General features: G+C 37.0%; 1 protein-coding gene across 2 annotated transcripts in view; it reads right to left on the bottom strand.

Annotated features, from left to right (window-relative positions):
• Positions 1-25,644, bottom strand: part of COL24A1 (collagen type XXIV alpha 1 chain) — a 117,481-nt gene that overhangs the window by 179 nt on the left and 91,658 nt on the right. Inside the window, exons 39-61 of one of the 2 annotated variants that reach the window (XM_079313296.1) lie at positions 24,898-24,951; positions 24,316-24,423; positions 23,366-23,419; positions 22,563-22,616; positions 21,190-21,246; positions 20,215-20,268; positions 19,153-19,206; positions 18,993-19,046; positions 16,904-16,957; positions 15,128-15,235; positions 13,524-13,631; positions 12,779-12,886; positions 12,638-12,691; positions 12,288-12,350; positions 11,125-11,178; positions 9,951-9,986; positions 5,134-5,169; positions 5,011-5,037; positions 4,780-4,845; positions 3,862-4,030; positions 3,077-3,186; positions 1,767-1,982; positions 1,098-1,293 (exon numbers count right to left, since the gene is read on the bottom strand). In XM_079313296.1, coding sequence (XP_079169422.1) covers positions 1,147-1,293; positions 1,767-1,982; positions 3,077-3,186; positions 3,862-4,030; positions 4,780-4,845; positions 5,011-5,037; positions 5,134-5,169; positions 9,951-9,986; positions 11,125-11,178; positions 12,288-12,350; positions 12,638-12,691; positions 12,779-12,886; positions 13,524-13,631; positions 15,128-15,235; positions 16,904-16,957; positions 18,993-19,046; positions 19,153-19,206; positions 20,215-20,268; positions 21,190-21,246; positions 22,563-22,616; positions 23,366-23,419; positions 24,316-24,423; positions 24,898-24,951 — 1,845 coding nt within the window. In that variant the 3' untranslated portion in view covers positions 1,098-1,146. Of the gene's footprint in view, positions 1-613; positions 1,294-1,766; positions 1,983-3,076; positions 3,187-3,861; positions 4,031-4,779; positions 4,846-5,010; positions 5,038-5,133; positions 5,170-9,950; positions 9,987-11,124; positions 11,179-12,287; positions 12,351-12,637; positions 12,692-12,778; positions 12,887-13,523; positions 13,632-15,127; positions 15,236-16,903; positions 16,958-18,992; positions 19,047-19,152; positions 19,207-20,214; positions 20,269-21,189; positions 21,247-22,562; positions 22,617-23,365; positions 23,420-24,315; positions 24,424-24,897; positions 24,952-25,644 lie in introns of those variants that run through there. The other variant, XM_079313297.1, reaches the window with a different exon arrangement.

Raw genomic sequence — 25,644 nt, 5'->3', positions numbered from 1 at the left:
GTGGTAAAAATGTTGTTTTTACTGAAAAAAAACCCAAACCCTTCAATGAACATTTTAGGCTTAATTTTAAAAAGAAAAAATTACCTAATAAATTTTGAAAAAAAAAAAAAAAAAAAAAAAAAGGAATTTCTAAGAGGATGAAATGCTGATTATAATTTAACAGTAGCCATTCAGAAGACACACTGTAGTAGATTTTTTTCAGAAGTTACAAAATATATACAGAATATATCATCTTAAGATGGCTTTGGTATTAGCAATGTTAACTGAAATACAGAATTTAAATGTCAAAACTACTTTAGGTAGCTCTTCTTACAATGATTTTTACAATGGCTGCAACACAAACTGTTCTGACTATATGCATCATGTACAATATGCTGTCTTATACACCATTTCCAAAATAGTACACAAAAACATTTTAAACAAGAAATCCACATAAATAATGTTTTCATTATGTGAAGTATGTGACCAACGGTCTACAATAAGTACCTTTACAACAGAAACATATCCTGATGTAACCAGCACATACAGTCTGAAAAAGGGACTCAAACAATCTCTGCTAAGGCCACAAGCACCCTGTGTTATGGAGAGCACCAAGGCAACATGGACAGGAAACACAAAAGAGGTAGTGTGCCATCTGTTCAGATGTGTGTCCACCAAGGACTGGAATAAAATGTTTAAGAAAAGAAGATTTTTTTTGTACTGTACTATGACATGATTCTCTTTTCATTTAAAAGCTATTGCACATTTAGGAGCATTAGCAGGTGTTGCTCCTTAGTATCATATGTCTCCAGCTTTCCTCAGGATGGTTTTTGTGCAGTGCTGTTAAAAAGATTGCTACAAACACTTGACGTCCTGAAAAACTCCATGTTCAGATGCTCCATTCCAGAAAATTATGCAAGAAAGCACCAAGAAATTTATTTTTAAATACTTTATGAAAATTGCTTTAGTCTTTTCTTTCTTTCTTTTATTTTTCAATGCCATTTCTCATTAGGAGGAAGTCTTTTTCTTCCTGAAGTCCTTTAACCAACACCACTTGAAATTAATCTTCAGTTTCCCAGTAATTTTGCCTGCAGTGGGTCATTACTTTTGTATTCAACCTATGCAGTAACTCCGTGTTGATGTAACAGGAAACCTAGGACAGAAGTCTTAAAGGAAGCACACGGAGCCACTTTCTATGAAGTGCTGCTGTCCTGGTTTGAGGTGAGGAAGTGCATTAACTTGAACAACTGGAAGCTGATTCGTGTCCTGAGTGTGAAAAAAGAACTGTGTCTTACGCCAGCTGCCATCTTCAATCTGAAACACACAGGAGAAACACATTACAGTCATATAAAAGATGAGCTTCAAAACACAAATGAAAATTGTGCTTAAGAGTGAAAGAGAAGTAGTGCATAAAAACATTTATTTTCTCAGCAGTTCCTAAAGATCTGTGTAATTTAATAAATGCCATTTCTGAAGCCTGAATTTTCATTTTGAGGGTAACTGTTTCTAAATTTTCCTGGAGGACTTCGCTATTTCTGCAGTGTCTTTTACGGTGTCAAAATACAATGCAAACAGAAAGTACAGATATCCCATATCACTGCAATTTCTTCTATCCTTGAAGAAGTGGTGAACTCAGTATCTAAAGGCTGGAATATGCAGAGCTATGTAAAGAGGCAAGCTTCAAGGGATGTGAATCTAAATGATAGTTATTTATTTGCAGAAGGTTAGCAATGTCTAAACAGTACCTCTGTCATGGCTTGAATACTGTGGAGCTAAAAGGTATTTACCATGCATTCATCCAGAAGCACTTTAGGTTCAAGTAGCGTATTTGCTTTAAATATTTGACCGTTCCATCCTTTGAAGGTAACTGATGTCTTCCGGCCACCTGCTTTACTTAATCCCCACATCGGGCTGTTTAGACAATGGACTGTAATGCTGTGGGTTGCTTCTGAGCTCAGTAAGTGAAGGAAGTTCATCTGCACTTTGCCAACACCGAACTCCAGCTAGATTTCAAGAGAAGAACTTATGTTAGACTTACAGCTGGACTGTGCTGAATGTGCAGCAGCACAAAGTGCCACGGACATGGAAGTGTGGTGTTCAGGCACAGGAGCATGTGTACATGTTTATATACATTGGGGTCAATGCCAAAGAGCATCATTTGCATTCCTCAGCAGGGATGTTAGGTTCCATTACTATCATTACTATAAACAGAAGCTTTCATAGGACATTTTCAAATCTTAAATATAAACATTTGCTGATGATTACAACATTGCTGAAGCACAGCTGGTCACAAAACAGTATTTTTAAATAAGGAAACAGAAACAAATACTTTTGTGTTTCAAACAAAGATAAAATCAGCAGCAGTGTTTTTAACTGAAACCACATCACTCTGCTGTTTAGTCTTCTTAGACCACAGGTTCTGGCAATACTGATAGAACATTACAAATGAAAGGTTCCTAAGTATATTTGATTTTAGACAGAAAATATAATAACTCATTATTCAAGAATAATTTCTGCAAGACCATTTCATATTCAAGGACCTTCCCAATGTAGGAATGCATATGTGAACTTCACAGTATTTCTGAAGCTTTTTAATGACTACAGTCTATATACAGAACTTCACAAACATAAAATTTCTATTCTAAGATATGTAAAGAGGCACATGAATTAATAACGTACAGAAAATTAATCCCTTCCTAATAGCATTTAAAAGTGCCTAAGTGTTAGAAACAGCAATAATTTTCACCCTTTCTATTGTAACAACCTCTGCATCTCTATGCTTGGTGAGTAGTGGTGAGATACTAATGTAGCTTAGCAGTATTTCAGACTTATTTTTATGCCTTGGGTGAGAAAGTATAAAGCAAAACAAAATAATTCTATCAGCATAGGTGAGTAAATGAACACAGTGGGAATTACTAACATATATAGCCTCCAGAAAATCTGTAACTTCTGTACCAGAATATATAACATGTCCTTCCACAAAGATGCACAATAATGTCCCCCTGAAATCTAGCACTTTTTAATGAATTAAGGAAATAAGCATGCATTTGTTTAGAGTTCAAGCACAGAAAACTGTGTCTCTAGAAGCAATGCAAACCTTTGTCACAGACAGTGGTGTTAAACACGTCTGACCACCTGCAGTGAAGTTGCAGAAAACTTCAATGGCATCAGAAGGACATCCAATATTTGGGTCAATCCAGTATTTTCCTGTTAGTATATAATTCCAGACAGAAAATAAAACAAAAATATAATTACTATGAAGGAATTTGCTAAAACATTAATATTTTTTGGCAAATATTACACATACTATCACACATCTTCACAAATGGAAGAAAAGGAATGTGAAAATGTTTTCACTATTAAAATTATACTAATAACAGGTACTGAGAAAAATTACCATAATAAACCAATTCTGATTACAATTACATTGACATTACAGCTTTAAATAGGAGGGTTTTTTAATTTGAAACACTGATTCACGAAGTTCTGAGATACAATGACTGTCAGTGTATCTGACAGTGATAATGTATGGTATGCAATTTTCTCATTAGGAATCCAGAATCTGAGCCACACAGAATTCATTGTAAGATTAGCTATAAATACTTGGAAAACTTCAAATCTAAAAACTGCATTCAGTTTCAAATTTTCTGATTACATCTTACTGACAAATATAATCTGTCTAGATAGCTACATAATTCCACCTTTAAAATTTAGACGTTTTATCTTAAATATGAAATAATTACATCTGTGACAGGCACATTGCAAGAGAATACAATAAAAAAAGAATGAAAAGATTAAATCTATCCGATCAGAATTTACTGTGGAAAGCAACATTTGGAAGCAATATTTCTTGAAGGTACTTGTGTGAAAGTGGGCACTCACCATCTGACACTTTACGTTCACAATTAAGCAGATCCCTGCAGATGCGTGCTGGGTTATCCCGTGTGCCAAGAGGGTTCTTGATGCTGTGCAGCAAATTGCTAAGGTAGTGGAGTGTTTTGAATATCTCTGTACTGTGATCGAGTAAAGTGACTTCAGTATTCTGGTATTTCTGCCAAGGGCCATTAGCAAACGTGTTAGCACAAAGAAGTGTCACAACAACAGTGTGTGCAGCAAGAGTCAAATGTCAAATGGCCGTTGAATAGCCAGAATCAAAGTGTTTATGTGAAGGCAATCAGCCATGTAAGACAACATAAGGGTAAAAAATCCCAATAAACAGATTAGGACATTTTATTAAAACTGACAGATCAGTGACATTAAGGCAGGTTTAGGTCATGTAAATTTGTCATTATGATATATTGACATAAAATTATGGATACAAGGAAAAAAAGGAAAAATTGGTGCACTTTTGAAGTAGATCTAGGGGTTGCCAATTTTAAATAGTGAAAACTACTCTTAGGCTTAAACCTAAAAAATATGTGCAAATTTATTTGACTTCATCCTTTTATGGGATTTTCTTGCAACCACTGCAGCCAGATTCATTATGTCAATTTTTTTTAAATCAAACCCTATATGCCACTATTGTTATCTGTGTCTGAACAGATACAGTCCAGCATGTGTGATAGTCAGTAAATTTCCATTACTAGCAATCATGACAAAAGGCAGAAATCTCGATTCTTCTCTTAATTTCATTTCAACTGTATCCTATAAATCCTAGCATATTTTATTGCATTCTATAATTATTCACTATCCATTATAAATTTAAACTAAGTCTTTGAAAAGAAACCCTGTTATGTTCTCAAAAAATAAAATTAGAATTGCATTTCCTGCATGATAATGCAAATCCATTTAAATATATACCTCCATCTGCAAGGCAGCATTTGACTCAAACAAAGCTTGAACAGCAGCATTGAGATCCACTTGTTTCTAAAAAACAGGTATTTCAGAATATAAAAGGATGAACAAGAATATACAAAAGTGCAAGTGGCAAATTCTTTAAGCAGTGAAACAAGCAGTACATTTGAAGAGGATCCTACTATTTTCACTTTCAGTAAAGCACTCTATTTAGGTTAGAGTTGTAACAGAATTTACCCTTGGTCCTGGTGGTCCAGGTGGTCCCTGGAAAATGGGAAAAACCAGATATTAGGGGCTTCACATCTTTAAATAGTGCAATCAAAATGGAAAAACACAGGTACAGTTTTTTTATGCACTTACAGGTGGCCCAGGCTGACCCTGCCTTCCCTGAGGCCCCTAGAGGAAACAGAGATAGAATGCAACAGTTATACATTAAAATCTCTGGTTTTACATCCATGTATTTATTAAATCACAAAAATGTCCCAATGTGTATAAGAAGGTGTGATAGCAGCTGTGGTAAAGTTGTGGATTATTAGTTATATTGTTAAAGCACCCTGCTTCATTTGCATATGAATATTCATGTTGCAATTGCAGTGGTGTCTGGTTCCTCATTTCTCCAATTATCTTCTGATACTAAGGGAACATTAAACATCATAGAAAGTATTAATGTATAATGTGCCATACATTGTGCCTATGTTATATGCATGCTGACAAGATAAGTACTAGAAGAGGTAAATAATCACAAAAACATTGTAAATAATGCTATCAGTAACTGCAAAAAACTAACAGATTCACTTTAATCCACGAGTATGTGCCAGACTTTTACAGTTTAATTTATCATCAATACAATTTTCAGCTAGAACACGTTATGTTCATTGTTTTACAGTGATATTGCTGACTTACTTTTTATTCAAGAAGTTATGCCCTTATTTTCTCATTGTAAGTGGCACCATTTTAGTGTACAGGATGATTGCAGAGGAGAGGAGAAGGAATTGCTTTTCCCTAGCTTACAGTGCACGTAAATCTGATTAAGGCTGCCTTAGGATTGAACATGGACCTTTCCAACACAATAAACCCATCTAATTTATTACTTCTGTAATCAACTATTCACATTAAGCTGGAATGGTTGTGAACATTTTCTAATATGCAGTGACACCTGTGTCTCTGTTAGATTCTTATCTTCAAGCTCTATAAACTCAAAGCTTCTAGGAGCTAGTGTAACAAACAATGGCACAAATGGTGACAAGGAAAATAGGTGGCAGTGCCTTAAGAAGAGAAAAAGAGAAGGAATGAAAGGCATGGGCTAGATCTGCACCTTAAATTACCAAAACCCTTTCAACACAGCTAAGTCAATTTAAGCAGAACATTCTTTTGTCAGTGCTGCTTGTACCAATTACTAGAGCACAATAAGCTGTTCCAGCAAAAGCCCTCATACGTCAGTACGGTCACTGCCAGAAGAGAAATAATCTGATGTGACGTGGTCATGCTGACAAATGTTGTGAAACTCATTTAGTCCAATAGGAATTAAGCTGTAAATCACTTGATGTAGTAAGAACAAGTGTTTCTGCTGTGAGATTTCATGGCAAGCGAGATCTGTGAGTGTCACTTCATGTTACAGCTGCTGAACTCAGGCTATGCTCAAACTGCCAAAAGCAAGGGCAGCTGGAAATGGTTAAAGAAAGACCAGATTAAATCTATTATTAATTCATGTATATTAAAAAAAAAAATCTCAAACCAGATAGGAGCAATGTACCTAAGTCACTGAGGCTGCAAATTTGTGAGTGCTTAGGTGCCAAGGCAGAGCATGTGGTAGTGCCAGGGCATGCATCTGCTAGGGGTTACAGTGACAGCTGCACAGCTGAAGAGTGTCTGCACATCACCTGCCCTGGCCACGCCGGGGGATCAGGTGCTGGATTATGAAGGATGGGAAAAGTGGGGGCCATCTTATAATTCCAAGCACCAGCTCTATGCAAGGCTGTGTTGATGGACTGTAAAAGGCTTTGAGGCAAGATCCAGGTCTTGTATGTGTTTTTTGGAGAAGAGAGGAAATTCAAAACTGAAGCAATTTCTGGATGTTTAGATAGATGATTTTCTGATACTATAAGGCCCATGGATTGTAAATATTCTGAGTTTTTCAATTGATGCATCCTGATTCTATTTTTTATCCACTTATACCTATAGAAGGGACTGGAAGCCATCTTTTAGGTAGATATTTAATGATTAACATCTTCATAAAAGATGTTAATCATTAAAGTTGGAAAATGGAAATAAAAGAACAAGTAATTTTAGCATATGTAACACTAATAGTATTGATATCCCTGTGTCAAGTACCTAGTGTTCTTTTCTGAGTTTGATTATTGCCCAGCTTGAATTTTTTAAAAATCCTACTACTTTTAAATATGCATAAAATATTGATGTTATTCATTATTACAAAACTGATCCAAGTTTTGTGAATGCACAGATGGCATTCACTATTTTGGCATGGTTCTTCAGCTGTTGCAAATCAATTGGGTTTCACAGAGCTACACTATTGTGTGCCAGCTGGGAAGGCTGACTCCACATTTAATTTATCAGGTCAGGTGCTCAGGTGCTGTTAGACTGCTCCAGGATACCTTCAGTCTCATGTGAATGTACTACTGGCCTGTCTGATCATGCTTGGCCAAGTATGTTTAGTACAAAATGAAAGAGAAAGTGTGGAAAAGACTAATGAGAAATAAAATTGACATTGTAAGGATATATTTGTTTATCTTGGTTCAGGACTTCATTATGCAAATACCAAATTGAGGAAAGGTACATAGTCTTCAACAGTTTGTCCCTAAGTAACCACAGTGCTTGGATGAATAGATGTCCTTGTTCTGAATTCTGAGATTTAGACATTCCAGGACATTTTTTAGATGACTGAATGCTTCAGTTGATGTTCTATGCACTTGGCATGTGTCACCAATTTAAGACTCAAAAAGTCTTGGGACAAGAGCAGTTCAAATTTATATTGGTTTCTGAGATAGAACTGAATGTTTTAAAAATAAAAACCTGCACTGTTCCAATGAGTTTAAGGTATTTTTTGTGAAAGAGGAATGTCATTTGTCTTGATCTACTGTCTCCTTGCCAGTAAAACCCATGAGAAAAAAAAGAGGTGAATACTGAATACTATTTATGAAGTACTTTGTGGAATATCGCATTTCTTAAATGCATTAAAATTTCAGAGAGCTATAGCAATTATCTTTGCAAATCTTTAAAATATAATGGTACTGCACAGAGTAGGGATTTTACCAATGTTCTTTCTTCTGCTGCAGAGCAGAAAAATAAGGCTAAATTACACTTTTCATGAAGTAAGATAATTGCTAAATGTTTTACTGGAATGTACCGGATTACTTTTACAAATCTACTTAATTTAACCTTTGGTCGTATTAGAATTTAGTGAGAAAAGTGTAATTCCAGTTCATTAAAACAAAAGCAGAGACTAAACCAGTTAGTTTCATGTGTTTTTTAATTCTTTAATCATTCAGTTTTATTGAACAGAAGTTCAAAGGCTAAAATTCCAATCTTTTACTAATGCTGAGAGGCCCTGATTTTTCATATAATAGTACATATGCTTAACTTTGAAAGCATGAGAAATCCCAAGGACATTCATATTTTCTAAGAATTTTTAAATTCTTGAAGAGAGTATTTTTAACTAAGAATGTGTGCTTCACCACTGGCCTCAACAAGAAGACATGTTTTTACATTCCATGTTTTTCTGGGTATAAAAGGACATTTCTTTCTGGTAATGAACTCTGTGACCCTGACTGACTAAAAATATAACTAAATACACTACAGAAAGGTTAAAGTCTATGTGATTCTAGGAAGAATGCCAATATAAATTTTAAAGGTATAAATTAAAGCTCAGAATACACAGTTGGATGAAAAAAAATTGGTGTCCTTTGTATGTGAAAGTAGTTGGAAATAAATCCCTTTGTTGGGGAAAGTAATGCCACTGTATATGACTTAAAATTAAACATTCTTCTTCTGAAGACAGATTTACTAGATTAATTCATCTTGATGAATTCAAGAACTTATTTAGGAAATAACTTCTTAAACACCAGCACCAATAATGGAAACAGATGTTTCTTGTTCATAATTTTGGATGCTTTTTAAAGGATTATTTTTGAATTTTTTTAAAGTGTCAGCATTTTTAGCTCTATGCTGTCATAACAGTTCTTATGAACAAGGAGTAGAAAAAGACAACTAAGATGGATACCAGCAAATTGAGAAACTAGTTTCCCTCTTATTCTGAGATGGCAATTGCCTCAGGAGCATTAGAATCAAAGAGGAGGGTTTTCTAAGAAACAGACAAGAAGCTGAATTCTGAGCTTTAGCTCTTTAAAATGTTTTGAATATTTCAGATTTATTTTTCAAACCTTTTATAAGGCAGTTCGAGTTTTTTGGTTGCTAAAAGCAAAGTATACTCAGTGAAGCTAAATGAATTTAAGTGAGATATGGTGAAAGGCAGGGTAAGAGAAACAGGAACAAGATCACATCTGCTAGTTACTGGAAAAGGAATTAATTATACATCTGTCATAAAGGTAATATCATAGATATCAACTTTGGGTTTGCATTTGCTGTAAATATGACAACTTAATGACTTTTCACATAGCCATAGTTAGTTGGAGACTTCGTTAGCTCTAACACAAATTTAATATTAAATCCAACATTCACAAATGTACAATGACTTTTGCTGAAAAGTGAAAGGCAGCAAATTCATAACCCATCGGTGCTGCCCATGGTTCCTCCAGTTGGGATACAGTCCATGGACACCACCTGAAGCTCTCCTGAGCTTCTCCCTTTCCAGACAAGAAGACACAGATCTGTGAACATGTGCATGCTGTGAGGCACTACATCTTTGACAGCAAATGTGACACAAAAGTTTCCTTTCAGTTCTTAGCATGGACAGATCTGGAGGATGTGGCTGCTGTACGACCAGGGCCAGCCAGCCCAGAAGCTCATACCCTCTGGGAATACCTGCATAAATCAACTTGAACAAGGTCAGACACAGGCTACCAGCTTTCTTGGGCAGTGCTCTCCAGGAGCACAACACAACTGCCTGGCACTCAGAGCATGCATGAGGACATTCAGAGTAACACAGGAATAGATTTTACACAGTCAAAAGAATGAAAGCAACAGAAGTTGTTTCATCTTACCATTTCACCCCTTGTGCCCTTTTCACCTCTTGGTCCCTGTAAGAAAGAGCAGCTGTTAATCCAAAATGCTTTCTAGCTGCCTAGAACTGAAATAAGCAGATTAATATCCATGAGAATTCTACTGCTCACATGAAAAGTCCAGTCTCATCTGTGGAAGTATTTGCAGCTCTGGGGATTTAACTTTCCTATACTACTAGAAAACGAAATGAGTTGAAAACATCTTGTATTTCCTATATGTGAAAAGCTGGGTTCTTCAGCTTGCAAATGTTTTCTCTCAGTAATTTTAACTGCCATCCATCGATCAGCTGTGTTCTCCACAATTTCAACCACATTCAACACATCAGTGCTTCACCATCTTTAGAGAACAAAACTCAATACTCTCCACCACTGAAGAAATCCATTCACCTTATATATATTTTTATAATGTAGTAAGTTCTACTCTGATAATCAGATTAAATACTATTTTTCTGTCTCTATTTTTACCTGGTTTTGCACCTAAATTGTGTTCCCAAGAATAGTAACTATCTTAAAATTCTTGTCTGGAAAAATTCTGCACCTTGATAGCTGCATTTCATAACACATAGAAGTAATCTTCAACTCAAATGCTTCCTTGATGATAATGGCAAAATTTTACATTCAATATGAATCCATTAAAAGGCTTCAAAGAAGTGCACACAACTGTAAAGTTTTTCTCCTCAGTGCAATTGAAAGGAATGGAGCAAGACAAAATACTGATTTTTCCAACAAGTGGAAAGAATTATAGAAGGGACATTCCTCTTCTTTCTATTTCACTTGCAAATATTTGCATTTATTACTTTTACTACTCTCTAGGTATATCTCAGGCCACAGGCTGAGAAAGAATATCCAGGTGTTAATTACTGTGTGCCGTTTCACACCTTGCCTTGCCCACTGCCCCTGTCAAGTGTCCTCTGCATGCTGTACTTAGGCAGAAGGTCATTGCAATTGTTGTTTGTCACTGATTTTTGTCATTTTGTTCTTTTTTGTACTACAGATGCTGGAGTCACATGCATTAACTTACCAGCATGGTATAACAAGGAAGGTCTTGTTCGTTGCTATTTGCAAACAGAAAAATAAGAAGGTTGCTATTTGAAAAACAAGAGGATTAAACAAAAGGGCAGCGAAATAAATTATGCAAAAGTGAAGGAAAACTTACAGGCCTGCCAGTTGGGCCTGCCATGCCTTCTTGACCAACAGGGCCAATATATCCCTGTAAATAAGCAAAGAATTTATTAGTTCACCACATTTCCAAAATTAAGAAAATCCTCATGACATGTCCTGGTTAAAGTTGCTCAGCACACAGACCTGTCAAATATCCAAAAGATCATGGTGATACTCTCTAAGTATTAAGTGCACATTAAAACAAAATCAGTAAGACAAGTATTTTATTAATTTGTAATAGTTGCACTTGGAAAGTCACCACACATTCTTTAATGTGAAAACTGATGCACTAAAAACAGTGGAAACTTAAGTACTCTGATTACAAAAGACCACATATTTATTGAGCTACAGTTTGAGCTAGATTACTGCCCACAAGTACCCTTGTCAGTACGTGCTGCTAAAATGTCATTTTTCAGTTCCATTTCACTTAGAGCAAACTGCTCGTGCCCAGTGTTTATTCTCATATAGGAATGTTTGGAAAAATAGAGTAGCTCTTAGAACAGTCCCCTAAAGCTGCTGCTCTGTTAACTGAACAAATTCAGTTCTGTGATGGCAAAGACAGCAGGGAGAACATGTTGTAGTAAGGCCTCCCATGCTTCAACCCTTCACAGTTGATGCCACACTGGATGCAAAAAATGCTGACAATATTTCCACGTGTATTGGTGAGTAGCAAAGCAGGATGTCATGAAGAATGAGGTAATGAAGTTTAGGAACATTTTAGACAAAAAAAACCCACTTTCATTATAGAAAGACTACCTATTAATCAATAATGCCTGAACACCACTGTGTCTTACTGCAGGCAAAGTTTGATCCCTATTTGATTCTGCTGTAGAACATAGTTACACAATCAGCAGTGCTGCCAGTAAGAATGTTCAACTCCAAAAGACAAAGAAATACAGAGTCATAAAATTGCAGTAGGAGAGCCACACTTAGTCAGCAGAGTGCTGACTTGCTTTTTTCTTTCAAGATTAAGGGCCCAGCTCTCTTTGTGTGCCTGTTTGCATGATGTAACCAGAGCAGAGTTGCATCTAGACTCACACAGAAAGGTTTGGGTAGAGGCTTCTGGCCTTGTTAAGATAAAAGATGATTCTCTAAGTTAAAAACCTGTGTCACTTGCAGACCATCCTAACAATCTCTTTCATGTAGTGGAACACTTACAGCTTGGCCTGTTGGACCTTTGGGGCCCAGAATCCCGACTAAGCCAATGTCCCCTGCAGGACCCTGAAAATGCAAAGGAACAATTTAATCAAATATGGGCATCCACTTGTTTCAAACTTTGTAATCAGTGAAAGTAAGATAATTTCTAAGAGCAGTAACAGTGAAAATACCAAGTGCACTGACCCAGAATGTTTGTCCTTAGACAGGGAGTACACAGTTCTGCCTACCATGTTCCAACAGTTCAGAGATATTTTGAACAAATTAGTGTTAAAGCTGATTAATTCTATGCTTTCATAATGTTCTCACTCTGTAAATAGCTTCTGATCTAAGAGAAAAGAACGAGCACGTACTTTTGGACCTGGGAATCCTTGAAACCCCATTAAACCTTGATCTCCATCTTCTCCCTGTAATAGGAGCAGGCATCCTTACCATTAGTTCACATTGCTAACTCTTGGACTACTTGTTTTGCATCAAGCACTGTGGTTACATACAATCTGTCCTTTCAGCCCGGCGTCTCCTGCTGCTCCTTGGTCACCTTGGGATCCTGGAAGGCCTCTTTTACCTCGCTTCCCTGGATGACCTAGAAGCCCTTTCTCACCCTGTCAATAAGAAGAAAATATATCCTTTATTACAATTATGGAACTTACAGCTATAAATAATAGTTTGTATGTATGTAGTTACAGCTGACAGGTATCCTGTCAGAAGCGTGGAACATGTTATCTCCTTAAGAAATAGACTTATTCCATTCATTTTAGTTCCCTCAGGAAAATAATTAAACATATACTAAAATACAAATGTGACTTGACTGCTCCTTGAATTGGAAACATACACTTCTGTAGCTACTAGAACAGTTGGGATGATTTAAATATCTAAGCAATCTAGTAGCAAAGCATTGCCATGACTTCAAGCCTAAGTCCCAGGTTTGGGGGCTAGTAAGCGTATCTGGAATGTTAGGAAACATCTGACCCCGAAGATGGAGTAAATAAGTATGAAGTGTTTTGGTGGCTTCTGGAGCTGGGAAGAGCATTCAGATGGATGAGATCTTTATTTTCCAGTTAAAGTTTATAGAAATGTGGTAAACATAACTTGTACTCCTACCCTTCAAATAAGACTTGATGTTTGTAACTCACATTAACAGCAGTGTGGTGGTTCCACAGCCACTAAATGCAGCATGAAGAACAAGCAATATCAGCAAAACTGTGCTTAAACTGCCAGATGCCTAAGGTATGCACCTACCTTTAGTCCAGGTGCTCCCATGGGCCCTGGCATGCCTGGCAATCCCTTGGGACCTCGAGCTCCAGGATAACCTGCCAGACCTGGTAAGCCTGAGTTTCCTTTATTGCCCTTAACAAATTGAAAAGAATGGTTTACAAGTAGAACAACCAAGCATGTTTTTCCATTGTGTGCTGAAATGGGCAAATGAAATCAGTCAAAACCACTTAATGCCTTCTGTATATATGGACACACAATGACAGTACATCAAAATATATACAAAGACAATGATCAGCAGCATCATGTGGATTTCTGCTAATATTCCAAAAGTAACTCCACGTGGAACAGAATGAGACTAGCTTCCCAAAGAAATATTCAAAAGTCAACATGTTTAATTATAAGGATCAGGCATAGTGGTAGTACTAGCATGGCTGTGTACACTCTGTAAAGATTCACACACAATAACATTACCAGATGAAGAAAGATCAGAACATTTGTTATGAAAACATCAGCCTATAAACAAAAGCAAATATTTTAATAGAAAAAATATGTTAGTGAATACAAGGAGTTAAGCCACTTTTGACATGTTAAAAAATACAAAATGGAGATTTGTTACCATACAAATGAATATTTCTGTTATGTAATTAATAGAAATATATGAGTACATAAATCTTCCTTATTTCCTATGACATTCAGTTAAGCACTCATAGAATGTTGTATGAAACACAATTTTTTTATTAAGTGTGATTTTCTGGGCTTTTGAATATGGTTCTGTGGCTTATAGACTGATGGACTGAAACTTACACAGCAAAAGTTCTGGTCTTTTTATTCATTGTGGCAAAAATTCATTATAAGCCTCCCTTTATTACAAATTGTAATGGGGTAATGGAGTTGTCTTTACTATAATTGTATGACATCTTCAGTGGAAAAGCAAAAATGTAAAAATTCCTTGGGGTGTTTGTCCTAAATCCAAAGAATTTTAAGAGCTTGGAAAAAGTTCATGACCTGAGACTGGAGAGGCTTGAGTAGGGTGCACCTGCCCCCTATGGGTAACTTGTTTAATTTTCTCTTTGTTCAACCAGATTGGAAATCTATACCTGAAACAACAGTGCCTCATCCTGCATCTTGGCTAATTCCTAATGCCAAATCTAACTTGGCAACCTTCTGTAACAATTACTGGTCCATCTGAGTAGAACTACTGAGAAATTCATACTGGAAATCAAAGTGATCAGACTTTCAAGGATGAGAACTACTCAAGGAATAGGAGTCATTCTCATCATTCTCCCCCTCTCTGGAGGGACTAATCTAAGAGGCAGCAGGTCACCACCTTTGGCCCACAGCAAAGAACAGGCAGACAAAAAACCCATTTACAGGAATGCTCTTAGATACCTCACATACCTAATACTCTATTTCACTGGCTTTGGACAAAGCTTCATAATTATTTAGGTAGACAGACATAGGTTATAAATACTAAATCAATAAGGAAAACTCAGGACTATCTCAGACCCTAAGAGGTATAATTGGTACAATACTCAGGGAACTGAGAATAGTCTCTTCTTTTTAAATACCTTAACCCTGGAAAATCTGTAATGCAAAATGACATAGAGGAAATGTGGAAAGCAACTTACCTTGGGGCCAGGCTCCCCTGACAGCCCAGTCTTGCCAGGGTTCCCAGGAATGCCTTCTGGTCCAAGGTACCCAACTGCTCCTTTCTGCCCTGGTGGTCCTGGTTTTCCCTTGAAAAAAAATTCAAATCAAATACAGCCCTGTTAACTCTCTTCATCTTCACTCTCCCACAACTAGATTTCAGTCACAGTATTTCCTAAACCCCACAGAACAGCAGACCCAGGGATAGGAATCAATGGTCACAGAGGGAGCTCTGAGTTAGGATGTTTGGTTTAGAATACTACTGGTTTAACCTTAGGCTTGTCCAGCCATGGGATTTGAGCAACTTCAGCTGAGATCATGGGACTGACTCTTTGTGTGCCAGGCCTGGAAGATGCCTGAGACTGTCAATTCTTGAAGTGAAGTGAGAAAACCTGATAAAGTAATCTATTTATTCCTGGAAAAAACCCAACCATACACCTTTTCAGACTATTTTACTAAATGCTCAGTACAAGACTTTCACACATTAATGCTCTTCAAATTTGAACATACCAAAAATACAAATTTATAATATGGCAAGTTTGTGGTAACTGTTGCTACACTTGCACAAAAAAGGCATGGCACATCCAACAGAGGGATACTGATTTCTTACAATTATTTTCCTTTAGACTGACATACACTGTCTAAAAAAGCTTGGAGTTCTGCACTAATCTCTCTATAAATGGCATTTCTCAGAAATATAAAATGTTCTAACTATAACTATTTTGTCTGAAAAAGTGTAGTAACACCAGCCATACAGAATATAAGACGTATATAATATATAAATAATATATACATAAGTATATATAAGTATATAATATATAAGAATATAATCCTATTTCTAACTTCTGGTTGCTTAAGTATCTTCATTTGGGATGTGCTTTGAAACTTCCTCAAGTTCTAGTTTTACTGTCTTTTCATTTTTCTGTATGTCTTGCCTTCCTTCTTTCCCTTTGTCTGCTGAATGATCCCTGCAGTCCAAAAGAAAATTCCAAGTATTTACAGAGGACACACAGTTGCTTGTCTTCAAAAGGCTCCTCTTGCACTCTGCTCAGCAGGTACAAACTCTGTGCAACAGCTGCATTTCTCCAGTTACTGACAATGTTTTGATGTGAGGTAGTAAAAGTTATTTACAATATGTGCTTGAGTGGAATTATTTATTAGGGGACCAAAATAACCTTGATGCATTTTGTTCTTCATTATGTTTACAGAACACCTACTGCTTCCTGCTCTGTCTTGTCCCTCAGGGAGAAGGGCATGCAAGTCAGCTCCACTACAGTAACTCAAGAAAAAACATTTAAAATTTCAGCTCAGGGCAAGCAAGAGAAATAAACAGACCTCAGGCATTTACCACATGTATCCATCATGGACACAGGGATCCAGGCTTCTTTGGGCTGCAGTGGATCAAAGAACTGATGGGGTCAGAAGTGAACACAAGTGCAGTTCTGTGCAATATGATGGGATAACTTCCAAAAGGACTCCAAAAATGAGCTAACTAAATAGCTTCACAAGTGCTAAGGACCTTGTTGCTGGTTGCACGTCAGTTCCATATGCTGAGTAACTGAATGTAATTTGGTATAATTTAACAACATTTCAAAAATTAGTAATATTCAAAAATACACTTTCTGGATAATAAGATGGTTCTTTAGAGTGAACACAAGGCCTTCTGGTAACGTTGACATTATTCAATTTTGGTTTTATTAGTTAGCATTTTCTTTATTTTATAATCTGAAAATATGTTCTAGAATTTTGTTACTTACAGGAATTCCAGCTTTGCCTGCTTGACCCGTTGCTCCTTTCTTCCCTGTGGGCCCCTAGAAGTTACAAATATTTGTGAACTGACAAATGTCTTAAATTCAATCCCCTAAGAAGAGCTGAGGACTGTTCCCCTCTAGTATTCATGTTCACATTGCCTGGCTTAGGACCAGATTATTCACATTTCAGGAGACAGAAGAAAGTTTTTCAAATAAAAGCAAATACATTTTTGGCAGAATTGTATATGCTTTTCCCTGTTGTGAACCAATTTTTAAAACTTTTCCAACAATAAGCATAAAATGTTTTTCATCATGAATCTGGCAATTTCCCCTGTATCAGCCACCCCTGTGTGAGCAAATACACTTTTACAGCTTTTCCTGTACTCTTCAAGAGGGAAGTCATGGAAAGTCACTTTTACCTAAGATCTACACAAAAGATAAAATTGGCTTAGAATTAGACTTTTTTTTTTTCATCTTGACTGATCTAGAAATTGGTAGTTTTAGAAAAGGAGAGAAACTGAGCAGATAACATTCTTGTAAGTGGTTTATGCACAGGAGGTCATGCACCAAGGAAGAAAAGCTCAGGATGGGTCAAAAGCTTCTCAGAGAACTTTGTTAAAGGATGATCTGAACAGGTTATAAAGATTCATAGCATCAATTTTATCCTAACTCTGAAAGATGCAACCACTGAAGAACAGGGACAAGAATAACACTTGTTAGCATAGAACAAGTAGAAAAAAATTCCAATATTTTCCAGACTAATTATTTCAAACATACTTTTTAAAGCAAAAGTTATGCTATAACTACCATGCTGCAATATGCCACAATGTGCAATATAATAAACCACACTTTTTCAATACAAGTGTAAATGTTTTGTAATTATGCAAATATGACAAAACTAGCAAAATGTTGTTCTAATGCTCAATTTAATGCTTTTTTTGTTAAGAATGGCCTAAAAAAGTCCACCAATCAGAACTGGAATGTGAATATTCAAATAATCTACCATTGCTTTAGTTAAGATTTCTGGATGCATGTAAAGTAAACCCAGAAGATTCAGCATTGCAGTTCATGGGATCAGCTTTGCAAGGCTTGCTATGCAGCAGCAGTAATGCCACTGGAGTTAAGACTATATTAAAGTTTTCACTGCTAACACTCTGTGGAAATCTTGAAGCTCTTAATGGATAGCTCCATGCCAGATATTGGCTCTACATTTGTAAATGGCAGTGTTAATCTGAGGGGCATTTGCAAGGCAAATAAAACATTTCTTAGAGAGGAATTGCTGATTTTGTCCTGGATGTGAGTAGTTTGTCAAAAGCCAAAGTTCACAGCTGAAGTACAAGCTCACAATGTCTCCACATCATGTTTTCTTTCTGTTACTCCCCAGTTCAAGTCTACTACAGATTCTTGTAGCTACCTACAAAATTTTCAAAGTCTAAAAGAGCTGCTTTATGGAACTTCTCAGATAAAATATCTAATTTAAATTACAATGGTAATTGGTATTTTAAGAAATCTTTTAGCCTGAATCTTTTGAAATCTCAAAAGCCAATCATATTCAGTCCATGGGAGAACATAAACACTTCTGGCAATTTTCAACACATAACAGAGATGAACTAATATTTCTAAAGAGAAGGATTTGGTCTTTGATCTTTGTCATGACTTGCTCTGTCATTACTGCTCTGGTATTCTGCAGCAAATTCCTTATTCTCAGGTCTCTGAAAACTTGTAGTGCAGTACCAGGATGCTTCATTTACAGCCCAGAGAAGAAAAATCCCAGTTGGCCTCCAGAGCTACATTGCCACAAGAAACTCCACTTTAGGGGATAATTAAATATCAGTCAAATGTTTCCAAAAGAGCCTCTCATAATGCTTGATATCACTCCAAAGTAAAGCTACTTACCTATCAAATAACACATATTTACTAACCAAGATCATGATGCAATTTTCCATTTTATATATTTTTGGCCCTGCAGGTATGAAAAGGAAACCCAAACACCCAGTTTTAGCCTTATGGAACACTTTTCCAAGAATAGTCAGTGAACAACAAAACCCTACAAATTCCAATTAAGTGCAGTTTTGGTTTACTTTTTTCTACTTACTTCTGAACCTCTTTCTCCTTTTGGTCCTTGCTCTCCCAATTCACCTGGCTCTCCCTTTGAAAAGAACACACATTAAATAAATGAAAATAATAATTTGAACACAAATGAAAACACATTTTCAACATTCAATAGAGAAATCTCACTTGTTTGAAACACTTACTGGAGGCCCTTGTTGTCCGATAGGTCCTCTAAGCCCTGGAAGACCTACATGACCCTGGGAAGGAGAAAATATAACATATTGCAATGCAGGTAACTCAGGCTGCCATGCTCAGTGAGCCACAGCCTTCCTTGTAAAGCCCATCCTGGAGGTGCTGGGTGGGCCCACATTCACTGACATGACCTAGATAGAGTATGGTCAGCTCTCCAAGATCAAATTCCACAGAGCTTTTATTCTTTGTGTTCTCTACTCTAAGCTGCAAGTGGAAATTACATATTGTTTAAAACTTTTCTGCACTTCTGTAAGCACAGATTTGGTTCATTCATTTATTATGTCTGTCTGTATTACTGTGTAACTTGGATATTCTGTGTCAAGGTCTGTCTTTCTTATATTTCAGCAAACTGCATCAGTGATAAGCATGAGCTACCATTCAATTTTTACTGAAAGACCCTAATTCATGAATAATTTTTAGGATTAGATTTACAATAACTAGTGCTTAAATTTCAAAGAAAAATGTTAGCTAATACAATATTACAGAAACACAGAACTGTTTAGGTTAAAAGTGACATTTTTGAGATAATTTATGGAACCCTCTTTCTCAAGCAAGGCCAGCTAGAAATGATTCTTAACGAGGACCATGTCAAATCAAGTTTTCAGTATTTCTACAGAGAACTCCACAGCCTCTCTGGGCAGCCTGTTCTGGTAACAGTCATCCTCACAGTAAAAAAAGCCATTTGAAAAGAAATTTCAGTTTCTACCCTTTGCCTCTTGTCCTGTCACTGGACACTATTTAAACAAGTTTGTCTACTTCATCTTAATTTCCTCCCATCAGGTTCTTGTACACACTGAGGTCCCTGGAGCCTTTCCCAGCTGAGGAGTTGCAGCTCCCAGGTTCCCAGAGCAAAGATGCTCCCGTGTGTTCCAAGAGTGCATCCCTGCAGAGAGGGAGCAGCACCTGCATCTCTGCACACTTGGCAGGGAAGATGACACCTGTGCTGCATTACTCCACATGTCTGCACAGCACACCAGGCTCAAATAAAGAGACTAAAACCCCAAAGGTATTACCTTGTAGCCCTCATCACCAGGTTCTCCTCTATCTCCACGTTCACCACTCCGACCCTACAAACCAAAGAGCAAAATGTGACAGCTGAACTGAGTGCAATGCTGCAGTGAAATAGGAGCAGAAAGCTGGGATTTCTCTCAAAACAGACTAATCACTGAGCAGGAGCTGAGGAATATAAATTTAAAGATTAGCTTGGCCAAGGGAATCAACATGATGTTTTTCTAAACAGAATGCATTGCAGTCAGACAGTAGCCACATTCTAAAATTTTTTGTAACTGCAGACTAGAAGATAAAAGACAAATATTACATGGGACTTAATGAAACAGGTGGGACGACTGACCTCAGTGGAACTTCACCTGATTTGTATTTATATATAAATATATATATATGTGAATTTAAAATCTAAATGGATAAATTAAGTGACTCTGGTTTCAAGGAAAACTCTCTTACGGCTTCTTTAAGACATTCCATTAAAGTTTGGATTCTTTTCTGAAGTTACTTGCTGTACTCAAAATCTGTTTTAATTTTGAAGTTTGTTCTAATAATTTTGACAGGTTCATAAACGTTGTAGAGGTACACTCCACACATGAATTCAGGACAAAAATGGTTACAAAATGCAGTTCTCTAAATCAGCTGAATTAATTTTCAGTAATAATGAAATAAGTCAAAACATATTTTTGATTAGTAAAGCAATGAAGTATAATATATATCAGAGTAAACAGAGAGGGTAAAATTATTTTCTAGAATGTGCTGATCTAAACACAGACTAATGGCATTAGTGTAATTAAATAGGGGGCACAGAGGTTTAACAGGGAAGAGCACACAAAAGTATTTTCAGAGAGATTACTCATTAAAGGACCATCATTCTATATTTTTGTACTGATTCCTGAGACAATGATATAAAACTTCAGAAATAAATGCATTGGCTTTTGTCTTGAGATGCACCAGTATAATTTTTTTGAGAAAGAAAGACCTACTGGTTCACCTATGGGCCCAGGTAGTCCAGGGACTGTATTGTCTTCGCCTGGGTAACCCTAAACCAAAGATAAGCATTAAAAAATGTTAACTTGGAAGTTCAGCCTCATCTACTATGCATGTAAGTTCAAATGCTAATAAAAAGCAGAGAAGACATTGTACAGATGCTTAAAGTGAATATGATAATATGACGTTTATGGTTTATTTTAATGGATATGGCAACTCCATTTCAACATTCATCTAAATGTCCCAAAGACACTAAGGACTAAATAAAGCTAAATATTTGCTTTATTCTCAAAGGCAGCTATAAGGAAAAAAAAAAAAAAAAAAAAGATTAATTGAACAATATCCATATAATTGTGTCTTTATTTAATGAAAAAAAAAGGATAAACAGGATATTTCACAAGGGCAAGAAAAGAAAATTTCTTCCATTATTTTGAGAAATACACTTAATATAAAGAAAAACAAAGTACAGAAGAATCCAACATTATGTCTGAAGTCTATTAAAATTTAAATATGAAACAACTGCCACCAAGTTACTAAACAAAAGATTATCTATTCCAGATGATACCTAGCAACAGCAATGCAAAGAGGATCACATTTTAAATATGATTAAGGACTAATACAGTGCATCAAAGTGATGCTTCAGAAGTGACCAAGCAACCAAGACACCTAGCTCTCAAGAATATAGTTTTCAGTTACTGTTTCTTAAATCATATAAAAATCTATTTATAACACCAACCACTAAACTCTATGCTCAGTATTTATTGCAAAACTTGCTCTTGGTTGTAGCTCTGTGTCAAGGGCAGCTCCCATCCAGTCTTTGTGAGATGAATTCATGTACCTGCCTTTGTGGGGTCACAGGGGTTCCAGTGAGCACACAAATCTGTTTTCAGGATTTGAGACTTGAGAGAACAACAGCAAATTTGACACTAAAATAGCAGCACTGAGGCCACATCCTGTCCCTAACATTTTATATTAACCACAGACATTTGTCCATCCTAGCTGGACTTCCAGACAAATCTGTGGGTGCACTCACAGGCTCAGAGTTAAGTAAATATTTAGCTGGTTCTGCACTGATTATTTTTGTCAGCAGTGCTCGCTGAGGGCAGTGGTGCTGTCTGACACAATGGGCTGTTCTGTACAATGGGTACCTTGTGCTTTAAAACCTCAAACATTTTAACAGTCTGATTTGGGACTCCATCTCCAAATGACCCATTTCCTCACTTTGCATCTATTTTCATAGTCTTTGACAATACTAACAAACACTGCAGATGGTGGCTTTTGCTGCTTGGTGTGGAGAACAGTGGGTGTGCAGTAACATTTCTTCTCTTTATAATTTCACAGAACAGATCAGTAAAACCCATGTTCATACCTTTTCTCCTTTGGGGCCTGGGGGCCCTGAAGGCCCTGGAGGACCCTGGTGACCCTAAAGAAGCAAACCAAACACAAATTACTTTAAAACAAATAATTAAAGAAATAATTAATTCCAAAATTTCTTTCAGCTACTTGCTACATTGCTTTTCCTGCTTGCAAAGTATTCTAAATCATGTTATGATAACAAAATCAATGGCAGAAAATCTCTCTGCACATTGGGAAATGACATGTTCTGATGGGGCTTAATGCAGGTGATAGAGCTGGGCTGGCTCCTGCTTGAAGGGTAGGGTCAGTCTTTGTGTTTGGAAAAGAAACTGAACAGTCTGCTCTGTAAGAGGATGACTCAATAAATCTATGATGATTTTCACAGCTATTTTTCAGTGAAAGTCACAATATCTTTATGTCCTTTAATTAACCTCATTCAATCAGTTTCTGTTACTGAAATGGAAACTACATGGCCAGACAGTGAGCAGAGGTGGTGGTGTTTGCTGAGCTCTCTTTCTAATGATTAGCTGTAGTAGTTTCAGAGGAACATTACTCAGAAGGGGTGAGATACATGGGATAAACAACAGTTTAAAGTTTGTGGTAAACCCCCCCCATGAGCAAACTCACAGAAACCAGGCATCCTTGCTTAAGGCTAACATTTCTGAGTAGGCAAACATGTCATATAAACACCAGTGAGTATCTGGCTTTCCTGAAAATATCTGTGTACTCTAGATAGAGATTCCTAAGATATTTGAAATTAGAGTACTGCAGATTTACTTTGGGATGTATGTGTATCTGAATTCAGCAAAAACATACCCCATAACCTGGAATTCCTGGCTCTCCTTCAGGTCCCATTCCTCCTAGGTGTCCCTGTTAAATGCAGTAAACAGTGAGAGAGAAAGGAGCTTCTTTGCAAAGTCCTACAACAATGTCTACTTTATAGAGTAAGCACTTAGAAAAATCTTGAAATATTGACATTCGACACCATAGACAACTTTCTTGTAGGTCTTACTTCATTTATTAAGGAATACTGGGCTTTTCATTCTTCTATGGAAAAAATTGTCAGTGTTTTCAGTCCTAACCTAATAATCTTTGTGTATAATTAAATCAAAAAATCTGAGCTTTGAGAGGTGTGGAAGGATTCTCTTTGTAAGTGCTAGTATGCCAAGAGAAGCAGGGGGTGATCATCACCTCAGAAAGTTGACTCCTTCTCTTGAAAATGTTGGCCATTAGATGTAAACTTTGCTTCTGTACTTGATGTGTTCAGGAGCACACTGCTGCACTCAGTCACAGGACTGGACTGAGACAGGCACGTTGCCTCAGTGTGGAGCCTGGATGCTGCTGTGCATCTGTCCCACAGAATGCAGCAAGCTTGGGGAGCTCACTGTGAAAGGAGCTCAAAGTTAATGGAATAGACTCAATGCAGTTAACTTTGGATCAGATGCCTATTCAATAAGAGGAGCAGTCTTCAGCTGAAATGCTTTGTTTCAGCCATGGTCAAGGCTTATCATATATGATAGCAAACCCACTGATTTTTGTTCTTGGAGCATAAAAACATCCATAGCAGTGAGGTTATGTGTGGAGTGTGGGACATCAGTGCCCCATGGTGTGCTCTGCCATCCCACTCCCCTAACTGTCAGATGACCAAAAACTTGAGATGGCTCCTTCCAGATCCATTCCCCAGGTTTCTGCCTTGGAAGGTGAACAGGTCTTGTCCTGATGCTGAAGGACCTGTGAGCTCTTCAGTAAGAATGTTTTGTACTAACCATGGGACCTCGAGTTCCTCTTGCACCTTTGGGACCAGTTTTTCCAGGTTGGCCAGAATCACCAGCAGATCCAGTTTCTCCTGGAGGGCCAAGCTGCCCCTTTTCCCCCTGTTGGTGTTATTGTATTAAAAATAGTAATAGATTGACAGTAAGTTTCAAAATGCAGTTTATGCTTAATCAAAATGTGTAACAGCATTATTTATTAGGTATGACATTTACTGTATGTTAGTTATTGTAGTTATTAGAATATCTGAGCCCAGAACTCTGCAATATAAAAAAGTCTCTAAAAAAAGAGACTCTCTGCTAAAGCCTTCCCATTATGTTTTTGTTTTCTTTTAGTCAAAGCTTAAAGCAGAAATTGTTCTGAGCTGCAAAAGCACATCCTGACACAAATTTAAATTTCCTAAGACCTTGAATGCTATTGATTGCAGATGACAACTGTAATTGCTATGGCTAACATGAAAAAAAAATTGGCTTGAAGCATGACACAAAACAGGGATGGTTTTGGTTCAACGGAATTTTGTAATGTAAATCTGAGTTTCAGATAAAAGGAAGGGAACTGGGGAAGATGAAAAATACTACCTTCTTTCCTAAACGGCCCCTCTGACCTGGATTTCCTGGTGTTCCTTCAGGACCCTATAGATATATTGGGGAGAGAAAAAGAAATTAATGAGAAAGGCCTGGAAACATGTCTAGCCTGTGCTCCAAACTGCATAAATATGCAGGCTTTTGTAAAGCAGAGAGGTGGGAAGAAAAATGTCATCAAATGTTTCTGTAAGCAAGTTAGTAAGGCTGTCTCCAGTCATGGCATAAACAAGTGGGCAAGTGTCAGGGATTATTTACCAAAGTAGTGGAAAATTCACTGCAAATAGGGGAGAAAAACCCCCAATAAATCTTGTCCACACAGAAAATATTACTTTACAGATTTGTGAAGCTTATTTGCTGCTTTGTAAGCTACTGTTTAAGGAAAATGTAATATTTCTCTCACCTCCAATGAAGAACTCAGACAATAGGCTATAGGAAAATGATTTCCCTGTTTGGACTAGGATATTGTGATCTGTCTGTATCCCTAGAAGGAGGTCAGACCAAAACTGTGATGTGTACAATGCCAGATGCCAGGGAGGATGAGTGGAGAAGAAGGCAGCCCTACAACTGCCTTTGGAACATGTAGAACAAAAACGTGAAAAATCCCTCCCTAACCACATCCTCCCAAAAATCGAATTGCCAGACCTGCCTGTCTCACTGAGGCACAGAAGCAGTGCTGATGTTGTTTATTGTACACAAGCATAATTATATGCAGCACAGATATGCCAGGGTTGAGCTGCTTGG

This window comes from Erithacus rubecula, assembly GCF_903797595.1.
Source record: "Erithacus rubecula genome assembly, chromosome: 10".
NCBI classification, from domain to species: domain Eukaryota; kingdom Metazoa; phylum Chordata; class Aves; order Passeriformes; family Muscicapidae; genus Erithacus; species Erithacus rubecula.
Note: the sequence above shows the minus strand (reverse complement) of the source record. Positions and strands in the feature narration are given on the sequence as shown.